Source organism: Rhododendron vialii, chromosome 6a (assembly GCF_030253575.1).
Source record: "Rhododendron vialii isolate Sample 1 chromosome 6a, ASM3025357v1".
NCBI classification, from domain to species: domain Eukaryota; kingdom Viridiplantae; phylum Streptophyta; class Magnoliopsida; order Ericales; family Ericaceae; genus Rhododendron; species Rhododendron vialii.
The window spans coordinates 43,810,911-43,828,352 of record NC_080562.1 but is presented as its reverse complement, the minus strand read 5'-3'; the positions used below and the strand labels follow the sequence as shown (position 1 = coordinate 43,828,352).

The 17,442-nt window shown below is 37.0% G+C and overlaps 1 protein-coding gene across 4 annotated transcripts; it reads right to left on the bottom strand.

Moving 5' to 3' along the window:
• Positions 1-8,299: 8,299 nt before the first annotated feature.
• On the bottom strand, positions 8,300-11,078 carry LOC131329876 (myb family transcription factor IPN2). Of its 4 annotated transcripts, none has more exons than XM_058363290.1 (6): positions 10,606-11,078; positions 10,382-10,458; positions 10,229-10,289; positions 9,999-10,059; positions 9,696-9,768; positions 8,300-9,464 (listed from the first exon to the last, which is right to left on the bottom strand). In XM_058363290.1, exons 1-6 carry the CDS (start codon positions 10,799-10,801, stop codon positions 8,580-8,582), a joined length of 1,353 nt encoding a protein of 450 aa, XP_058219273.1. In that variant the 5' UTR covers positions 10,802-11,078; the 3' UTR covers positions 8,300-8,579. The 4 variants fall into 4 exon arrangements, with proteins under 4 accessions (XP_058219273.1, XP_058219272.1, XP_058219275.1 ...); XM_058363289.1 differs by having other exon boundaries at positions 10,217-10,289; positions 10,606-11,077; XM_058363292.1 differs by having other exon boundaries at positions 9,696-9,738; positions 10,606-11,075.
• Between the last annotated feature and the right edge of the window lie 6,364 nt (positions 11,079-17,442).

The window sequence follows — 17,442 nt, the reverse complement described above, 5'->3', positions numbered from 1 at the left end:
TTCTTAGTTTTAATAAACTAAGTGGCCACTCTTTAGTATAGGTTGTCACCATATGGAAATGTTCCTAACCATGAAAATATCCATGATTTTAACAAGTTGGAAGGGAAACAAGTATTAGAGGATATCTGTATGGCGATGCCCCGTTTGAGAGATATCTACAAACACTCTAACATCGAGCCACCTTGCTTCATCGGGGGTCACCTTGGATTTTTCCCACTGCATTGGGACTGGGTGTTTTTTTGGGCTAAATATTGGGACTGGGTGTTCTCCGTGCAAGCCCATTTATTGTGTGCTGAGAGTCTTCCTATAGATTACTAGCCATCGGCTCTAATACCACTTATTTGGAGTTTGTCGGATGTGGGACTTCACATTCATACATGTTCTAACACTGTGCATGAAGCCCATCAATGGGTTCGCTTGGCACTGCCAAATTTCACTCTTACTGCTGAAGCTTATGGGTGGAGTTTGGGTTCACATGGCCAACTGTCATGTTGTTGAAAGGAAAATTAACTTGGAACCATCTCCCATCAACTAGAAAGAGACTTCTTGTTAACAAGAAGTTTTGAGATGTCTTGGTTTTTTTGGTAGACATGGGCTTATGAGGTACTGTAGCGGGCCCATTCCCTAATGCCTTATGTTTGGCTTATGCGATACGTACGAGTTCCATGGCTTCTTTTTTTACCTCATGATCCAAAATGTGTTGCTCTATTTAAATAAAAAGGCAAGCAAACAAAAAAATTTATACAAACATAAATACATACACAATCTCCAGATCAGTAACAAGGTTGATCAAACCATTAGCTTTGGCATTTTGGGTCTGGGGGACCTTATTCTTAAAGTCTTAATGGCCATGGATAAGTAAGTCAACTTTGGCATTTTCTTCGTTTTAAAACATTTTCTCAACAAACTCTGATAATCAGTGGCGGAGCCAGAAATACCATTCAGATGGGGCAATTTTCACAAGTAAACTAAAAAAATAACGGTAAAATCTATTTTTATTAAAATATATTCAAAATTGATTTATGGGACTATTTTTTATATGTGTATTTAACTGTTACCAAGTATTTTTAATGAATATATTAAATAGTAACTATATATGTTACAGGAGTTCCATAATACATCAAAAAAAATATTAGGCTTGTAACTATTATATACTCCTACATATGCATCTGTCCCTAATACTAGGTAATAAGTGACAAAATATACATATTTTGACCCTTCAATCTATATTTATTAGTTCTTTATTTTTTTAACTGATTTTTATTGTGTGGTTTTATGTTTATAGGTTGTTCGGGCCTGTTGTCCGAGACTTTGGGTAAAGAAAAGAATTTATAGAAGTTTTGGATCAAAATGCAAAGTCCTTCGAAGTTGAATGACTAATGTGTTATAAATGTGAAGTTCAAGGGGTTTTTATGTTATTAGGGGATTAAAAGTTAAAACCCTACTCCTATAAAGTCAATGGTACTGACTTCAGAGAAAGAAAGGAAGCGGCTGCCGTGGATAAGAATGGGAAATCGACAGAAAATAAAGAACGGGGGCTGTGAAGCTTTGATTCTGAATATTGTGTATTTTTCTTCCTACTTTTTCCTTCAAGTTATTTAAAGTATTATTCAATTATTTGCGCTCCGGTAATTCGTATTAATTTTCATCATTTATTAAAGTTGTTCGTTGGAACTTGTTAATCTATTTCTTCTGTTTAATTCGTATTCGGAAGCATATTTTAAATTAGGGTTTCTTTCGTTTCTTGCGTAATGATTAGTGAGTAGTCGTTCAGGTAGGGTCGCGGGGTGATTAGCACGCCGTGGCTAGTTCGGGCACTGCTCCTATTTTCAAACATTGAAAAAGATAATTTTAGATTGAAAAAAAATACTTCCCGCAGACCAACCCGGGCATTGTCGGAGCCCATGTGAACGGGAGAATGGGGGTTCAAAACTCATTCTCCGCTGCGCATGGGTAAATGGCCACCATAGGGTTTCGCATCTTGCGGGGTATCTTTTTCAATCCAAAGTTGAACGTTTTTAAGAATACCGAATGGAGCAGGTTAATCCGATCTGGTTACGAGTACTATAAACCCTATGGCAGTACCTCTTTATAATTATTTGTAAAGAACAATCACTTTCTTAGGTTTTAATTCATCTAAATCAAAACAACAAGGGGTGGCTACCTAAGAGCCAGTTTAATTAGTAACAATCCGAGTTTTTAGTCAGCACACATCACCGTCTTTGTGGATTTGACTCCGGTCTTACCGGATATTGTGCTACATCGGTCTCAGCCCTACGCTTAGGGCAACCCATTATTTTAGGTTTAGAAATCGGTCAAGCACTAGGCCTGTAGCTAATTCAACAGGGGCCAATGGTAGCTCATATATTACTGGAATATACAGGCCTCCACCCTAAAACGTTGTTCCATGAAGACATTTAGCATACACGTGTCTAATATTGGATAGGTGGAAATGTGAATCTGTACTGGGTGTAAAACAAATATGCTGTCGGTGATAAAAATCCAAGAGGGGCACGTGACCCCCGCTCATTCACTGTCTCCACCCTTGTTGGTAATACCCCAAATTTTCTTTTCTGGATTTCCTTAGGCTCCTCCACCCTCTCCTGTTGACTTGTGAGTACACTGAGAATAGTCTTTCAAATTTGATAAGTAATCATCTACGATAGAATTGGTTTATTGACCGGGGTTAAATCGTTTTCATATCATCCAATTCGGCAATTGATAAGAGGCATGTATGACTGTCAATTATTGAGTACTTCCGAAATATCATGTGACATAACCACGTGATAGTACTCGCAAATAAAAAATCGTGACTCCTTGTCTTATAATGATTATTCAACTAAAGTGAATGATAACTATGAATAATTGCTCATGCATGACGAAGTACATGACAGTTGACACAGTTGTCATGTTGCCAAGTCAGAACCCAAAAAGTTAATTAGTACTATGTGTGAAGGGGAAAATCTGAGAGAGAGAGAGAGAGAGAGAGGGAGAGAGTGTGTATGTGAAGAGGCCTGGAGGAACAAAAGAAGCTTCTGATTGAGTGCATGTACTTTTAAGAAAGAGAATTTCTTTCGGAAAACAAAAGCTAGCCCTGCAAACTGCTAAAGAAATGACGATGAATAAAAAAACAAAGAAACAGAATCCAATGTGCTCACAAAATTTACTACTATATGTATGTCTAGACTAGAGTTGTTTAGGGCTGCAAACGAGAGTGGCTCATAACTCGGCTCGTTAGTAGCTCGTTTAAGTTCAGTTCGGAAGTTAAACGGACGAGCTTGAACTGATTTTTTCAGCTCGTTTTGTAAACGAGCCGAACTCGAGCAAGGATAAGCTCGGCTCGAGTCGGCTCGCAAGCCGGGCTATATATACTTAAATTTAAGATTTTTATTGTTATTTCATAATTTGTTCTTTCCGTTTTCACTTTCCAGTCAACCAAGAGAGGGGACGATACACGCACACTAATACACTCCCGCTCCATAGGAAAATAAAAGATATATACCTTCACATTCAAAATATTTTTGGTTATATTAGGCCTATGCGAGGATATATATACATTTTTCGTTGGTCCGTTGAAACTCGTGAACAAACTCGAGCTCAAGTCAAGCCAAAGCCTGCTCAGCTCGAGCTCGACTTGTTAAGTTTTTACTGAGCTCGAACTCGAGCTCGAATTCGTTAAAATTTTAATAAATAAGCTTGAACACTGTAAAGTTCGACTCGGCTCGGCTCGTTTTCAGCCCTAGAGTTGTTCCTAGGACATTATTGGTCGGGGCTATATAGCTCCTTATAGATCCAAATCAATACGTACTTAATTAACATTAAAGAACGCGCCAAATCAGTAGAATTTCGTACTCTCAACTTTTATAACATGGCTCTCCGTTACCGTTATTCCGTTAATATATAATAACTAGTACTCTAGTCAGTCAGTACATTTTTAGTACTAAAATATAGTCATTATACCATTCATACATATGCTAGCTAGCTGCATGTAATGTAAAGTGTCAAATGAGTAGCCAGGGCCCGTCAGCTTTTGATGGCATATATATGTAAATGTGTATATATATGCAGGCTCAACTTTGCCAGCATAAAGTCAGAAGCTTCCTTGGTGTTTGCACCCAATGGGAGTGCGTTCTCTCTCTCTCTCTGTGTGTGTGTGTGTGAGTGTGGATGAAGATATATCTGGCTCAATCAATAAAGGGTTCGTAGTTAAAGTGAATCCCCCACCATTGGCGGGGGAGGGAAGAAAATAAAATTTGAGTTTTAGTTTTTAATTAAAGTAATAACTATTTTTCGTACAAATACGCACATATCCAATAGGATATTTTGTTCCCCGACTAAAAAGTAGGATGAACATTAGTTATTTGGCATTCATATTTGGTCCCATTCAAATGATCTAAATTGTTCATTTTGTAAGCCTTATTAATCCTTTGATCAATCCTCAGAAATATCATATGAATTGCACATTCATAAATGTTTGAGCAAATTCTACAAAAAAAATTTGTCGAAAATCTAAACCATAATTTGAAAGCAAGACACATGTTATTCAATCAACTAGTAACAGATATAGGGATTAACTAATTTTTTCTTGAATAGTTTAAAAATCAAGCTAGCCCTGCAATAGATGTTTTTTAATATCAAATAAAAAATCAAAGGTGGACTATGCAAATTTGAGTAATTTTTACAAAAAATAACACTTTACACAAGCCTAAAGCTCCCCTTCATTTCTCACACCGCAAGACGCAAGCTACCTTTGCATCTCTAAAAACCATTAAATCATGAGTGTGTCGGCTGTTGTCGGAGCTTAACTGTCGTTGAAGTTCTTGTGACATAGTGCCATCACTAATACACATTCCTGGCTACGCCACTGTCCACCATCTTTTCCTCACTCATCCCTAATAATTTGGGAGCCCGATGCGAACTTCAAACTAGAGGACCTCATGTACTTAAAAAATCAAAAGCTCATTCATCTAGAGATAACCTTTCCTTTCCAACGCGTGGAGTGCTAACTACAACTAACAAAGTTGATTTTTTTTAGCAAAAAGGGAAGAAATTAAATTCTTTCCGCTGGCGGTGGAAACGGTGGATTTTCCACCACCGCCCATTGTGGATCCCACCATGCATTTATTATTATAATCTGACCGTTCATCTTATAGGACCCATAGTATAGTATGTTCACGCAAAAAATCAGCTTAATTGAATATCGATAGATAAATCTAAAGTTGAATTTTAGTTTATAAAATGGACGGTATGATTCTGTCGAGTTAAACTGTCTATGGCCATCCATTTTATAAACCGAAATTTAAATTTTTATACACCTATCGATGTCCGATGAAGATAATTTTTTGAATGAGAATAGTACTCTCTGGACCATATAAGATGAACGGTTCAGATCGGTAATTAACATGCCGTAGAGTCCAAAATTATGGTGGAGGAAAATCCATAATTTCCGCTATCGGTGTAAGGAATTTATCCTAAAAAAGAAAAAAAAAAGAAAGACAGCCTAATTTCCAAAAAATAGTGATTATTACAAAAACCTAAAAGTACCACAAAAACCTAAGCAATATGGTAGATCTATTGCCCGCTCTACCATATTAGATTGTTAACTATCAACTCATTTAAAAGTTTAAACTATTATAGAGAGGGGCAACTTTATCATTTATACTTTCAACACGGACCATTCCGTAAAGAAGGCTTTATGGGGGCCAATTGCACAAGTTCAAAGTATTTTTGGACGGTCCGGATTGAAAATCAATTGTAACCGGTAATAATTAATTGTGACCGGTCAAAATTAAAAATGAATATCAGTTATTGATTGCGCGAATAAATGGCTGCGATTGCGCCGCTCCATGAATAAGTTTCTCTCCTTGTTTATTTATGGACTTACTGAAAGTAAAACAATTTTACTATATTTTTGGTATAACACTAAGAGCATCTTCAATGGGAGATGTCAAAGCTGAGGTGGACAATCAAACGGCTAGTTTTGACATTAAGTCGCCATCCAACCATGATGCCTTCTATCATGCCAAAAGTGACGTGGCTTTGAAGGGAGGTGACGTGGTTTTGAAGGGAAGTCCCAACTTGTCAACTTTGACATCAACCTCTAGACTGTCAATTTTCAAAAATTGACCATAAGCTTTTAATAATTTGACATAAAGGTTGGAGAGGGGGAGTGTGATGTCAAATTAAAGATGTCAAATTGCCACATAAGCCTTCAAAATAATTTGACATCTCCACTTTTGACCACTCCTGTTGGAGATGCTCTAAGAGATTTGCCCCCGCTCCCCAGTTTTGGGGCCTCAAAACCTAGGCCTTGCTCGCCTTGCCTCAGGACTGGCATGTTCCTCACAAAACCAACGTACATACCCCCTTCGTTGCATATAGTATAATTGATCATGTGATAGAAACATAGAAGGAGAGAAAGATAGAAAGAGTAAAAACTACGTGCCCACGAATCATTATGCATATAGGACCTAGCTAATAATTGGCCGCTCATCAAAGCTAAGTAACCGTACCATAACAGATCATGGTCCATATCCCCAAATCATAAATCAATATCTTATAGCATAGACTAGAAATTAGAAATTTGTACCGATCGAAATTTACTTTTCATGTTGAATATGAACTTTTGCATGCGTTTCAGTAAATTAAATATCGAATATAGATACCATTGCGATTATTCATTTCAAACATGACACACGTATATCATTCGATCTCGACACGTTTTTCATATGAAAATGCTTTTGCAAAATCATCCTCTAGCTTGTCGATGAAGCATACATGCATGAATCATTGTGTATATCTGGAGAGAGAGAGAGAGATTGGATATATATGCAAATGCATGCCACTACATGGTCTTAATTTTGCAAATTGTGAGATAGCTATTTTATGCCATTTGATGTTAACTAAGACTAGACAGCCAAGGAAACTGATAACGAAAAATACGCCAGTTAGTATTCAAGTGGTTAAGAAAAAAACAGCTGGAGTTTTTTGTTTTTTGTTTTTTAATAGAAGGGAAGATCATCATAAAAAAACAAATCAACAATTCACAGGAGAATTTCAATACAGAAGACATAACTAAGTCAGTCTTTTGCTGGACCTGTCCCATAACTTTGATAATAGCCCCAGAGATAAGTCATAAGAAATTAAAGAAAGGTCTGCAAAAAAAAACATAAATAAATAAATACTCCTAAATTGGAAATGGCTTTGAGAAAGAGCTAGCGGCTGAGTTTCCAGCCAGTATGCCCAAGGAATATGGAGTAAAGAAGGTAAAGGATAACAAAGTTATATACTTCCTGTCGGCTTCTCTTGTACTTAGAAATCATCTATCGGTCCTTGATTATTGTTCATATAAAGATACCGCTATCTAACGGCTTAAGTTTTTAGATGAGTTATTGGTAAACAACTTAATATGGTATCAAAGCAGGCAATGGATCATGTATTCGAACCACGCCTTCTACTTTATATTCATTTGATATTTGCATGTGTTTGGGCTTTAGCCCGCATATGGAGGAGAGCTTGGCAAATAATAAAAGTTACCTCTTTCTCGATCTCTAACGCTTAATCTTTTAGAAGAGTTAATGATTAATAATTAACATAGCTCATTCAATTTTCCCATTGGATGTAATTTTCTCTTCTTTTGCTTTTTTCCTTGGCCTTTTACTATGCCTCTCCTCGATGGCTAGTAGTTGGTCTCACCTCGGTGTACCAGTTGTCGAGTTTTTAATAAAATCTTGTTGCATATAAAAAAAATTACTCAAAATTATTAAGACTAGCTAGTACTCTCAATGATTGGGTAATTGATATGGGAGTATCTTAGAAGCACGAGGTTCAAGAAGTAAGTTTATGCAATACCAATAAGAATGCCATATTAATTATGGTAACTAACTAAAAAGGGCCAGGCATTTTTTACCCAAAGATGGCATTATTCTAGGATGAAGATAAACCCCACCATAAGCTTAAAATGCAGCAGTAGCATACGTAGTACGTACAAACTCGCAACATGACTTGAATTAATACAATCCCATTTCAATATGAATAAGCACCTGGGGTACTATTCACACATTGAGTTTAAGCATTTCAAGAAGAAGCATCATCAGGATTCAGGACTTACAGGCATAAGCACTTTGAAGTAAAAATATGTATACGCCAGTTAAAGGCACTACAACAAAAAAGGCCCTAAATCCCTATTTTGTTGTAGTGAGGCTAGGATATAACTTCAAACATGCATTGGCATATGTCACACGTACGTAAGCGCAAGCTTCAATGTGTGCCTCTTACTTTATTTTAAAGGAAAATCGCATGCTAAACCAGATTCCAATTTCTCAATACGTTTTCTCAGTACTCTTAATACAAGCGCAAGTATAATTATCAGGGTCTCATATCCAGTAACCAAAAAGGATCCACCTTGTGTCTAAAGTACTACTGGGAACAAAATGAGGCTGAGGAATGGAAATTATGTAGATGGCATTACTCTAATTTAAGATCCAAAACCATAGATGCATGCAATGATACTTAATAGTGAGCTCTATGCTAATCATCAACTAACTGTGTGTAAGGGAAGAGAACGACTGCAGCTAAATTCAACAAAACGGAGAATTTCTTCCTTGTGCCATGGCAGCAGTAGAACCGGTAGTAGTAGTAGTAGTAGTAATGAGATGAGGAGGGGGGTTAATTGTCCTATGAGGAAGATGATGATGATCAGACGAAACTGGTGCTCTTCGTGGAGAGGGCCTTTCAAGCCTTGAAGAAGATGTTGCGTCAAACTTCTTTTCATGATGATGATGAATATCTCCAGAGAGGACTGGCTTTGTTTCAAACATTTCAGCTGGTGAGAAATTAGAGGACTCTTGAATCATATGATGATGATGATCAGCAGCTTTGAAAGGATCGTGATCATGTAGATCTTGAGAGCCGAGAGTACTAGAAGATCCACCACCTGTTGCCAATTCTTGCAAACGGAAATCATCTGACCACATTAAGGGGCTTTTGCCTGCAGCAGTAATACTTGTACTGGTACTAGAAGTACCAGTACTACCATATGGATTTGGCCTCTTGTTCTTTCCTGGAGCCGGAGGAGGAGGACAATTCATGGTACTTTCATGATGATGAGTACTAGTATTTGGCATCATGTGAAATCCATGATCATCAAGCGGAGATTTGTCCATGTTGTGTTGAACATGATGATGATGCTGATCATCATGATCGTGATCACTTCCTCCATATATGTTTAGGTCTTGAATTGAAGGGAAGTTGACAAGTGGAGAACCAAAATCCTTCACGTCCCCTGGAAGTAGATGTACTCCTCCTCCTCCTTGTTTATTATTGTAGTTGTTGCTGCTTCCTCCTCCAGGTGTTGCTGAAGCGGCGGCCATGTTTTCTCCCGCAAGTGTTTGACAGGCTTTCTCCAGTATAGTTTGCATGTACTTCCCTTGAGCCTCTATCCGCAATTGAAGGTGTCTCTGCACCTGCACACATACACACATTTACATATATTGACATTCATTCTTGTCACCCAAACACAAAGAAATAACCCAAAAAGAACCCGAAAGCAAAATGGGAGCTCCATTTTGATGCACGCTTGGCTCTCTCTTTTATGAGAACTATTTTTTACCAAATGAGTTGCGTACTTGCATTAGACATCCACATATATGTATGCCGAAAACATTAAAATCATTTTTAATTAATTAATTGCTTACCTCTAATTGTTCATGCAGCCTTCTCTGCACCTCCATTTGCATCCTAATTCCATCAGTCATGAAGTGAACGTTACTGGGTACCGATTGATATGATAGTTTCACAAGAAAAATCAAAACCCCCCAAAACGTACGTAAGAAGGAAAATACAAAAGTAAAACAAAAAACAAAAAGAAGAAGAAGCAGCGCACAAATTATTCTTAAGAGTTTTATTCACCGTGGCACCCCACTGACACACATGCTCGCTCGCACAACACACACGCACATGACCAAAGTCCAAAAGAATTTGAGCTAGGAATTACGTACTCGTTCATGCTACGGCCGATAATCCCAGAGCCAGATGCTGTATTTCTTTGGAGTTCTAGAGCTGAAGCGGCCATGGAGATCATTGAGATAAATATAATCAAAATTGTATGTAATGAAAGTACTTGTGTGGACAGGCCATAGTTATTAATAACCTATCGAAATTGGTTAAGGTAGGGAAATTAATTTAAAAAAGAAAGTAGTATAATTAGGAAAGTCACCTAGTCTCTCACCATCTTTGGCGGTAGAGTGATCATTGAATTCCTTGTGAGGTTGCTTTCCCAGCCTAAATTTCTGGAAATCAGATATCATAGTTCGTTATTTTAAAAGGAGACAAAATAAGGAGGAAAAGATACTAGAAACAGCCGAGCACAGATAGAAGAAACCTGAAGGTGGCTCTTGAGATGGTAAAGAGTGAGACCCTTGACACCCATAACTCTCATGATAGTCTTTGGGGTCGCCTCTGCAAACAGATAGAAAAATACTAAGACCGGAAAATATATATAGGAAAGCAATTAATATATATAGAAACCAATTAAAACCTAGCTAGCTAGCAAGGAATTAAAATCATGAACAAGTAGTGGTAGGAGTAGGAGACTGGAGTAGTAACTATCTGGTCCACCGAGCTGAGTAACAGCATCGACAAAGCGCTCATGAAGCTCAACGGTCCAGCGGAGGCGTGGTTTTGGGTCTGTGGTGAGTACAAGTCCGGAGTCTCCTTGAACGCACATAGGAGGTACTACTACTCTTTCATGATTATGATTACTATTATTATTCATACTCGCGGGCTTCTTGGATTGGAACATTCTCTCTCTCTCTCTAGATCTCTCTCTCTCTCTCTCTCACACACAAGAGTGTGTGTGTGTTCTATCTGGAATTCTAGGAAGAGATTCAAGTAGAACAAATGCGATCGAATAGGGGGAAGAAGAGAATAGGGTGCGTTTTAATTTTGCAAGAAGAGAAGATGCCTCTTTGGTTCCTCAAATACTACTTACTTACACACAAGAAAGCACGGCATGCGGGACAAGGAAACCCCTCTAACTAAAATTTCAAAGAAATTAGAGAAAAGAAATTTCTTGTTGCTCAAAAGAATAAAGTGAACCGACTCTTCTATGCGGCCCTAGTTCCCTTTCTTTCCCTAAAGATAGTCTCTCTCTCTCTCTCTCTCTCTCTCTCTCTCTCTCTCTCTCTCTCTCTCTCCCCACAAATAACAAAGACAGTCCCATGGTAATTCGTACGCATTGTAAAAAAAACTTCCTAAACCACTTACACACCGCCACCTCTAATTACAAATAACAAAGACAGTACCATGGTAATTCGTACGCATTGTAAAAAAACCTTCCTAAACCACTTACACACCGTGTTTGTATCATATTTCACTGCCTGTCGATCGACTGAAAGGTGGCGTTTATGGGAATGATTCCTATTTTATTATTTTGTATTAATAATATAACTAGTTTTTATTTGTTTGTATTTTAATAAAGTGCAGGACACTTGACATGCTCCTATACATTTGGAAGTTAAAAAGATACTTGTCATTGTCCCACACACTTTGAAGTTGAAGAGAAGTTATTTGGACAAGTGGCATGCTCTTACACACTTTGGAGTTTGTGGAAAGTTATTTGACACTTGGAAGATGATGAAGAGTAGTGAGAAGTTAGGAAGTTATTTCCTACACATTGTATTTCCTATAAATAGCCTCTTTTGGCTTCATTGTAAACTCCTTCAAACAAATCAAAGTCTTCACTTTGTTCTTATTTTTGTCTTCCTAGGAGTAGGATTAACTTAACTCTCTTACTTTCAATGGGGATCCGTCCTTTTTGATTGTAAATCTACCTTGGAAAAATAACAAAGTCCATTTGTTATTTTTCTTCCGCTCCACCCCACTTCACTAAACCATCAATCCACTCTGCCCAATCGATGGGTCGATTCCGTTCTTGAAGATTGGCGGGTGACGGTCTTCTTTTACGAGTCAATTCATCACCACCAAAAAATAGCATTTGATTCATTCGCCATTTCTTTTCCGGTGAAGTCCTGAAATACGGCAAGGAACCTCAAATCCGTTTGTGGAGACAAGCCGAATTCGCCTTTATTTTTGTTGTTGGCTTTGTTTCCTAAAATCTCCGTCGATTTCGATCGAGGGAAAAATTGGTAAACACACCGCCACCTCTAATTACGCGCAGGGAGAGAGAGAGAGAGAGAGAGAGAGAGAGAGAGAGAGAGGGAGAGAGAGAGAGAGAGAACTAAATTAAAGCAGTGGTAGCGTTATTCTTCTTCAAAGTACACTGTGAAGTCCTTTTGGGTTATATTAAGATATGATCACTAAGACTAAGCATCCGCAGTGGGGTTTGTTATATTTATGTGTTAAAGTGTGTATTAAGATAAAAAATGAATCTCACAGGTGTGTGTTAGATATTGTTAACTTAGAAGTGTGTTAGTGTGTGTGTGTGTATATATATATATATATATATATATATATATATGAGTACCTCAATGGATTAGTTAGGAGCGTATTATTTTTTTAATATTAACTCTTTAAAATAATGTCAAAAGCAACGGTCATGTTCTCCTTCCACTCCACGAGCTCATTTTTGTAGTAATTTCTTGCATGAAACTCTAGTGCCTTCTCTATTTTGCCCAAATTCTGATAGCTTCTGCCTTTTTCATTGCATATAATCCTATTAATGATGATTTCAATTATTTCCATTGATGGAAGAGGTGGATTGTAGCCCTTTGGTGATCAACGCATATAAAAAAAAAAACATATCAAAAAATGCAACGGTAATACAAGCAACGGAAAGTTTAAAAAAAAAAAAAGGAGTTGTGGGCCTTTATGTTTATAGTTGGAGTTTTACTATATAACGATTGAACCCATTTATTATATGTTAGCATCTTTGCCAAATTTGACACACATACTAACACACTACTACATTTAGCATACTCTAGCAAATAAGCATTGTGACACAAAAAATACATTTTTGTTTGCTAAGTGTTAATACACACTAGTTAACAAACTCATTACAGAGGAGACGACTCCCAATCATTCATTCACGTTCTTACATACACAGATACATACAAAACACACACACACACACACACACACACACACACATATATATAGGGGCCGGTTCCCCTCACACTACATTTGACACAACATTTGACACAAATTTTGCGTGGAATCTATGTGTGGTCAGGATGAGCTTGTGATCCTTCTAGCTTCTTTATTGGGACCGCACTACCATGCCCAACTTTGCATATCGTATGTAAACAGTGATGGACGTAATGGTGAAGCAGGACAATCCCACCAATGGGAAATTTTGTTTACCCTTGCACATGGCCGGTTCATATATTTTGGAGGCTTGAAGCGAATTTCTTATATTGAGACCCTTATATATTCATGATTTTATTTAAAATGATAAAAGTACAAAAATAACAAAAAAAAAAAAAAACTAAAAGGATACAATTATGACAATATAAATGTAAAAATATATTATTGCAAGAGTTTTTGAAGAAAATAATATGCAATTGTATTTTTATTTAAAAACATTCTAATATTAATATATAAATTACATTACAGTGGGACCTCAATTTTTAACCAAAATTCGGGGGCCGAAAGTGACCGCTTCCCTGACTTACCTCATGAGCCGGCCTTGGCCTTACAATATGCTAAAAATTAGATGAATTTTAATGCTTTGCAACCTCAAGTTATAAAAGTATGTAAACATAAGCTATAAGAACTCAATTACACCCCATTTGTGTATTTTGAATACCCTAGAAGCGCAGTAGTTGTAGTAGGCCGAACACAAGGTTAATTTATAAATTGACGCAATCGGTTAATCCCATAGACCAGATTCTCAAAAAAGCCACCTTGGTCAAGAGGGTCCGCGCGTCCACTGCAATGGGCATGGAGGACTTGTACTCGTAAGCCTAGCTAGTGGAATGAAGGGTGAAAGGACATGCGATCGATGACGCCGAAACTTTTTTTTTTATGAAATCCCATTGTTACTTTTGGTATAAAAAAAAAATTCTGTTTCAGTTTGTCTCAACTAGAGAGTACATGAAAGTGAAAGTAAATTAAATTTGAAAATAAAATAAAATAAAATAAAAACCATAAACAAACGAGTTTCTTTCCTTAGATGATTTTCTTAATGTTTATGCCATGTTTTTTTATTTTTTTATTTATCTTGTCAAAGCGAATCAAGAAAGAAATCTGCATCTTTTATAGAAATTCCAGACATAGCCTTTAGGCGTAAGGTCCTCCTTATATACCTCGATTTGGGATATGCAATGGTTACATATACTCCCCAGTCAATCATGTTCCCCGATAAGCTCAATTTGTTCGTAAATATGCAAGTTGTAAGAAAGGTCAATAGGCGCGACCGTTGACCGTTTGACTTGTCAATGAGCATGCAACCCTTGTACTCGTCCTCGCGGGATTGACAATTTGACTAACGAACCCTAGCTTGCCACGTGGCCCCTCAGTCGCGCGACATGTGGCCCCGCGCGTGGGCTACCCATAGCTTTGCAGCGTCCATGTAAGGGTCGTAAGCTTACATTCCTCCCTTAAGGAGAGAATTATATTTATTCAGGTGGATGCTTGGCGTGGTCCCGATCTAATGGAGACGATAACGCAGTTTAACCAAGACACCAATGATTTGCCCAGACTCTTATGTCTGCTCCGGTCTTTAGGCAGGACCCGAGGGGCCCCTTGAGGCTTGGCAGCGGTATTGGCGCGACCGAGTAGGTCACGACCTTGCCCTACGGGAATGAAGGGGATCTAGTGGCTCGATGGCTGTAAAAGAAGAAGAGGATCTCCGCGAATAAGAGGATACGCATACCGTCATACTCGTGGTCATCGCGAGGGTAGCGACACCTCGGCGGTCAGGGGGGACAGAAGGGACACGTGTCATTTTATCAGTGCGTCACTTGGTGCCCAAGCATTAGCTCGTGTGGTCTATAAATATGAAACGTCTCTTCATTGAATTCCACAGAGATAGAGCACATTGTGAACATTCCCTAGAGAGAGAAAGTTGGTGAGCAATGATTTTAAAGAAGGTTTTATCCTCTTTCAGGGGCTCTATTGTCTTTCCTCTTGGGGATCTCTGGGTTTGAGTCTCCACTGCCTACCCTCTCTGTTTACCCCTGCTCTTCTTCTTCACCCTTCTAGATCACTCCTCTCATTCTTTTCCATAGACTATTCTAACCTCTCCGGTACATCTATCCTAAGGGATATTTGTCCACTCAGAAATCGGACCTATCCTACACAAGTTAATTCGTATGTTTCGTTTTCATATTAACGTACTACTTGGTAACAATATACTCCTTAGTGTTGCCGATAAAAGAAAAAGAAAATATAATTATTGGTGTTTTTTGTTAGCTAGCTAGGAAACAATAGTACGTAGAGCCGAGCAAAAAATAGTACTCCCTCCGTCCCAAATTGGATGTCAATTTTTGATATCTGTGCCAATTTCAATTACTTATATATTTCAATATGGATCTCAAAATATATGCAATATGGATCTTGTTTGATAGTTCTTGATTAGTTCTATTATACGAAATTTTCAAACTCATGAAAAATATTATAGATTGAAAGATATAAGCGATGAAAAATGACACGAGTTTCAAAAATTGTCATCCATTTTGGGACGGAGGGAGTATGTAAAAAGTCTAGCTAACATGAATCCATTAGGCACGGATAATACACACAAAAAGACAAAACAATTACTCCAGAATTAACTCTAATATAGTTTTCATAGATATCAATGTAGTTTGGCAGATACATATATGCATTTTAATTTGCAGATATCAATACACCTTTTTGTTAGTTATTATTCAATGCCCATTTAGTTAATTTGCATTTTCCATGAAACAAATACTGAAGGATTTGTCACATGCATGCACATTTGCTATGTTTGGGAAGCACAGCCAAATACGTACGTTGGAATACTCAATACCCATTTCGCAATGCGAAATAAGTACTTATTTTTTTTAAAATGCTACTTGCACAACCGTTATGTTGGTTGTATGTGTAATTCTGACCATCCAAATGTATTTGGACGGTCTAGATTTTAAAAAAACTCTTTCAAGGATAAGTTTAACTTTTATGGGGAAGAGTTTGAGCGAATTCTAACCATTCATTACAGCCATGGATGGTTAGAGATTGGTTGTGTGTTGTGTTTTACACAACCGTTGTGTGTGTAGCACTTTTATTTTTTAATAAGGTAATTTCAAGCTAAAAAATGATAAGTTTATTGAAATATAAAAATATGCAATATGGATCTTATTTGAAAGATCTCATTGAGATCTTTAATACGGTGCAAAAAAAAATTGAAAAATTATTTTTCATTTGCATTATTTTTTAGTTTAAAAATGTGAAAAAAATACTTATTTTTTAAAAAGGCATTCTGGAACGGGCTCTAACCAACTCAAACAATCATATATATATATATATATATATATATATATATATATGTGTGTGTGTGTGTGTGTGTGTGTGTGTGTGTGTGTAGGAGATAACAACGAATCTAATGGAAGTGTACAACCCGCACGTTGTACATAGAGCTCTCAAAGAGCACGCGTGCCTAAAAACTCAACAATTCTCCTTATATATTTTCTGAAATTAACTGATATATTACGAACTAACTCAAACAATTGTCGAACTATTTATAGGACTCCCTATCACATATTTAGTCAAGTGTGCAAACCTAGACAATAAATAAGTCCATGTATGACCAGCCCGTTCCAAAAACCTTCTTAAAAAATGAGCAGTTTATTTCACATTTTCAAACTCAAAAATAATGTAAATGAAAAATAATTTTTCAATTTTTTTTGCATCGTATAAAAGATCTCGATGAGATCTTTCAAACAAGATTTATATTGCATATTTTTAGATTTTAATAAACTCATAATTTTTTAGCTTGAAATTGTCTTCTTAAAAAATAAAGATTTTTTTCCCTTTCTAGAATGGGCTCTTTACTTCGTACATAAAAACACCAATGATCGACTCTTGAACTAATAAATGACTCTTGACCGTTCAGGTACGCACGAATCTCTATTAACGACGTATCTAACATAATTAGCAATTCTAAATCAATTCCAACAACACATGTAGCTCTGCCTTGGATTCTTCAGTTATTATTTACCCTTTAATTTGAACCATTCCACATATCCTACAAGGGATGCCACTACGTGCATTTCATTACTAATCAACCAAGGACGTTCACTCGGGAAAAAAAAAGTAAAGGAATTTTTAGTGCATAAATAGTCTTTGAAGACAATTCATCAGAAGTGGCTGCAAACTTTGATCATGACGTTGTTTTATACCAAAAAAGAAAAACTGAAATTAAGAAAATAAAAAGGAAAATGTTAAAGCACTAGGGAACAATACCGCAAGGGTTTTTTTTATTCAAAAAAAAAAAGGGAATTTTATTAATCTTGGATAAGAGTT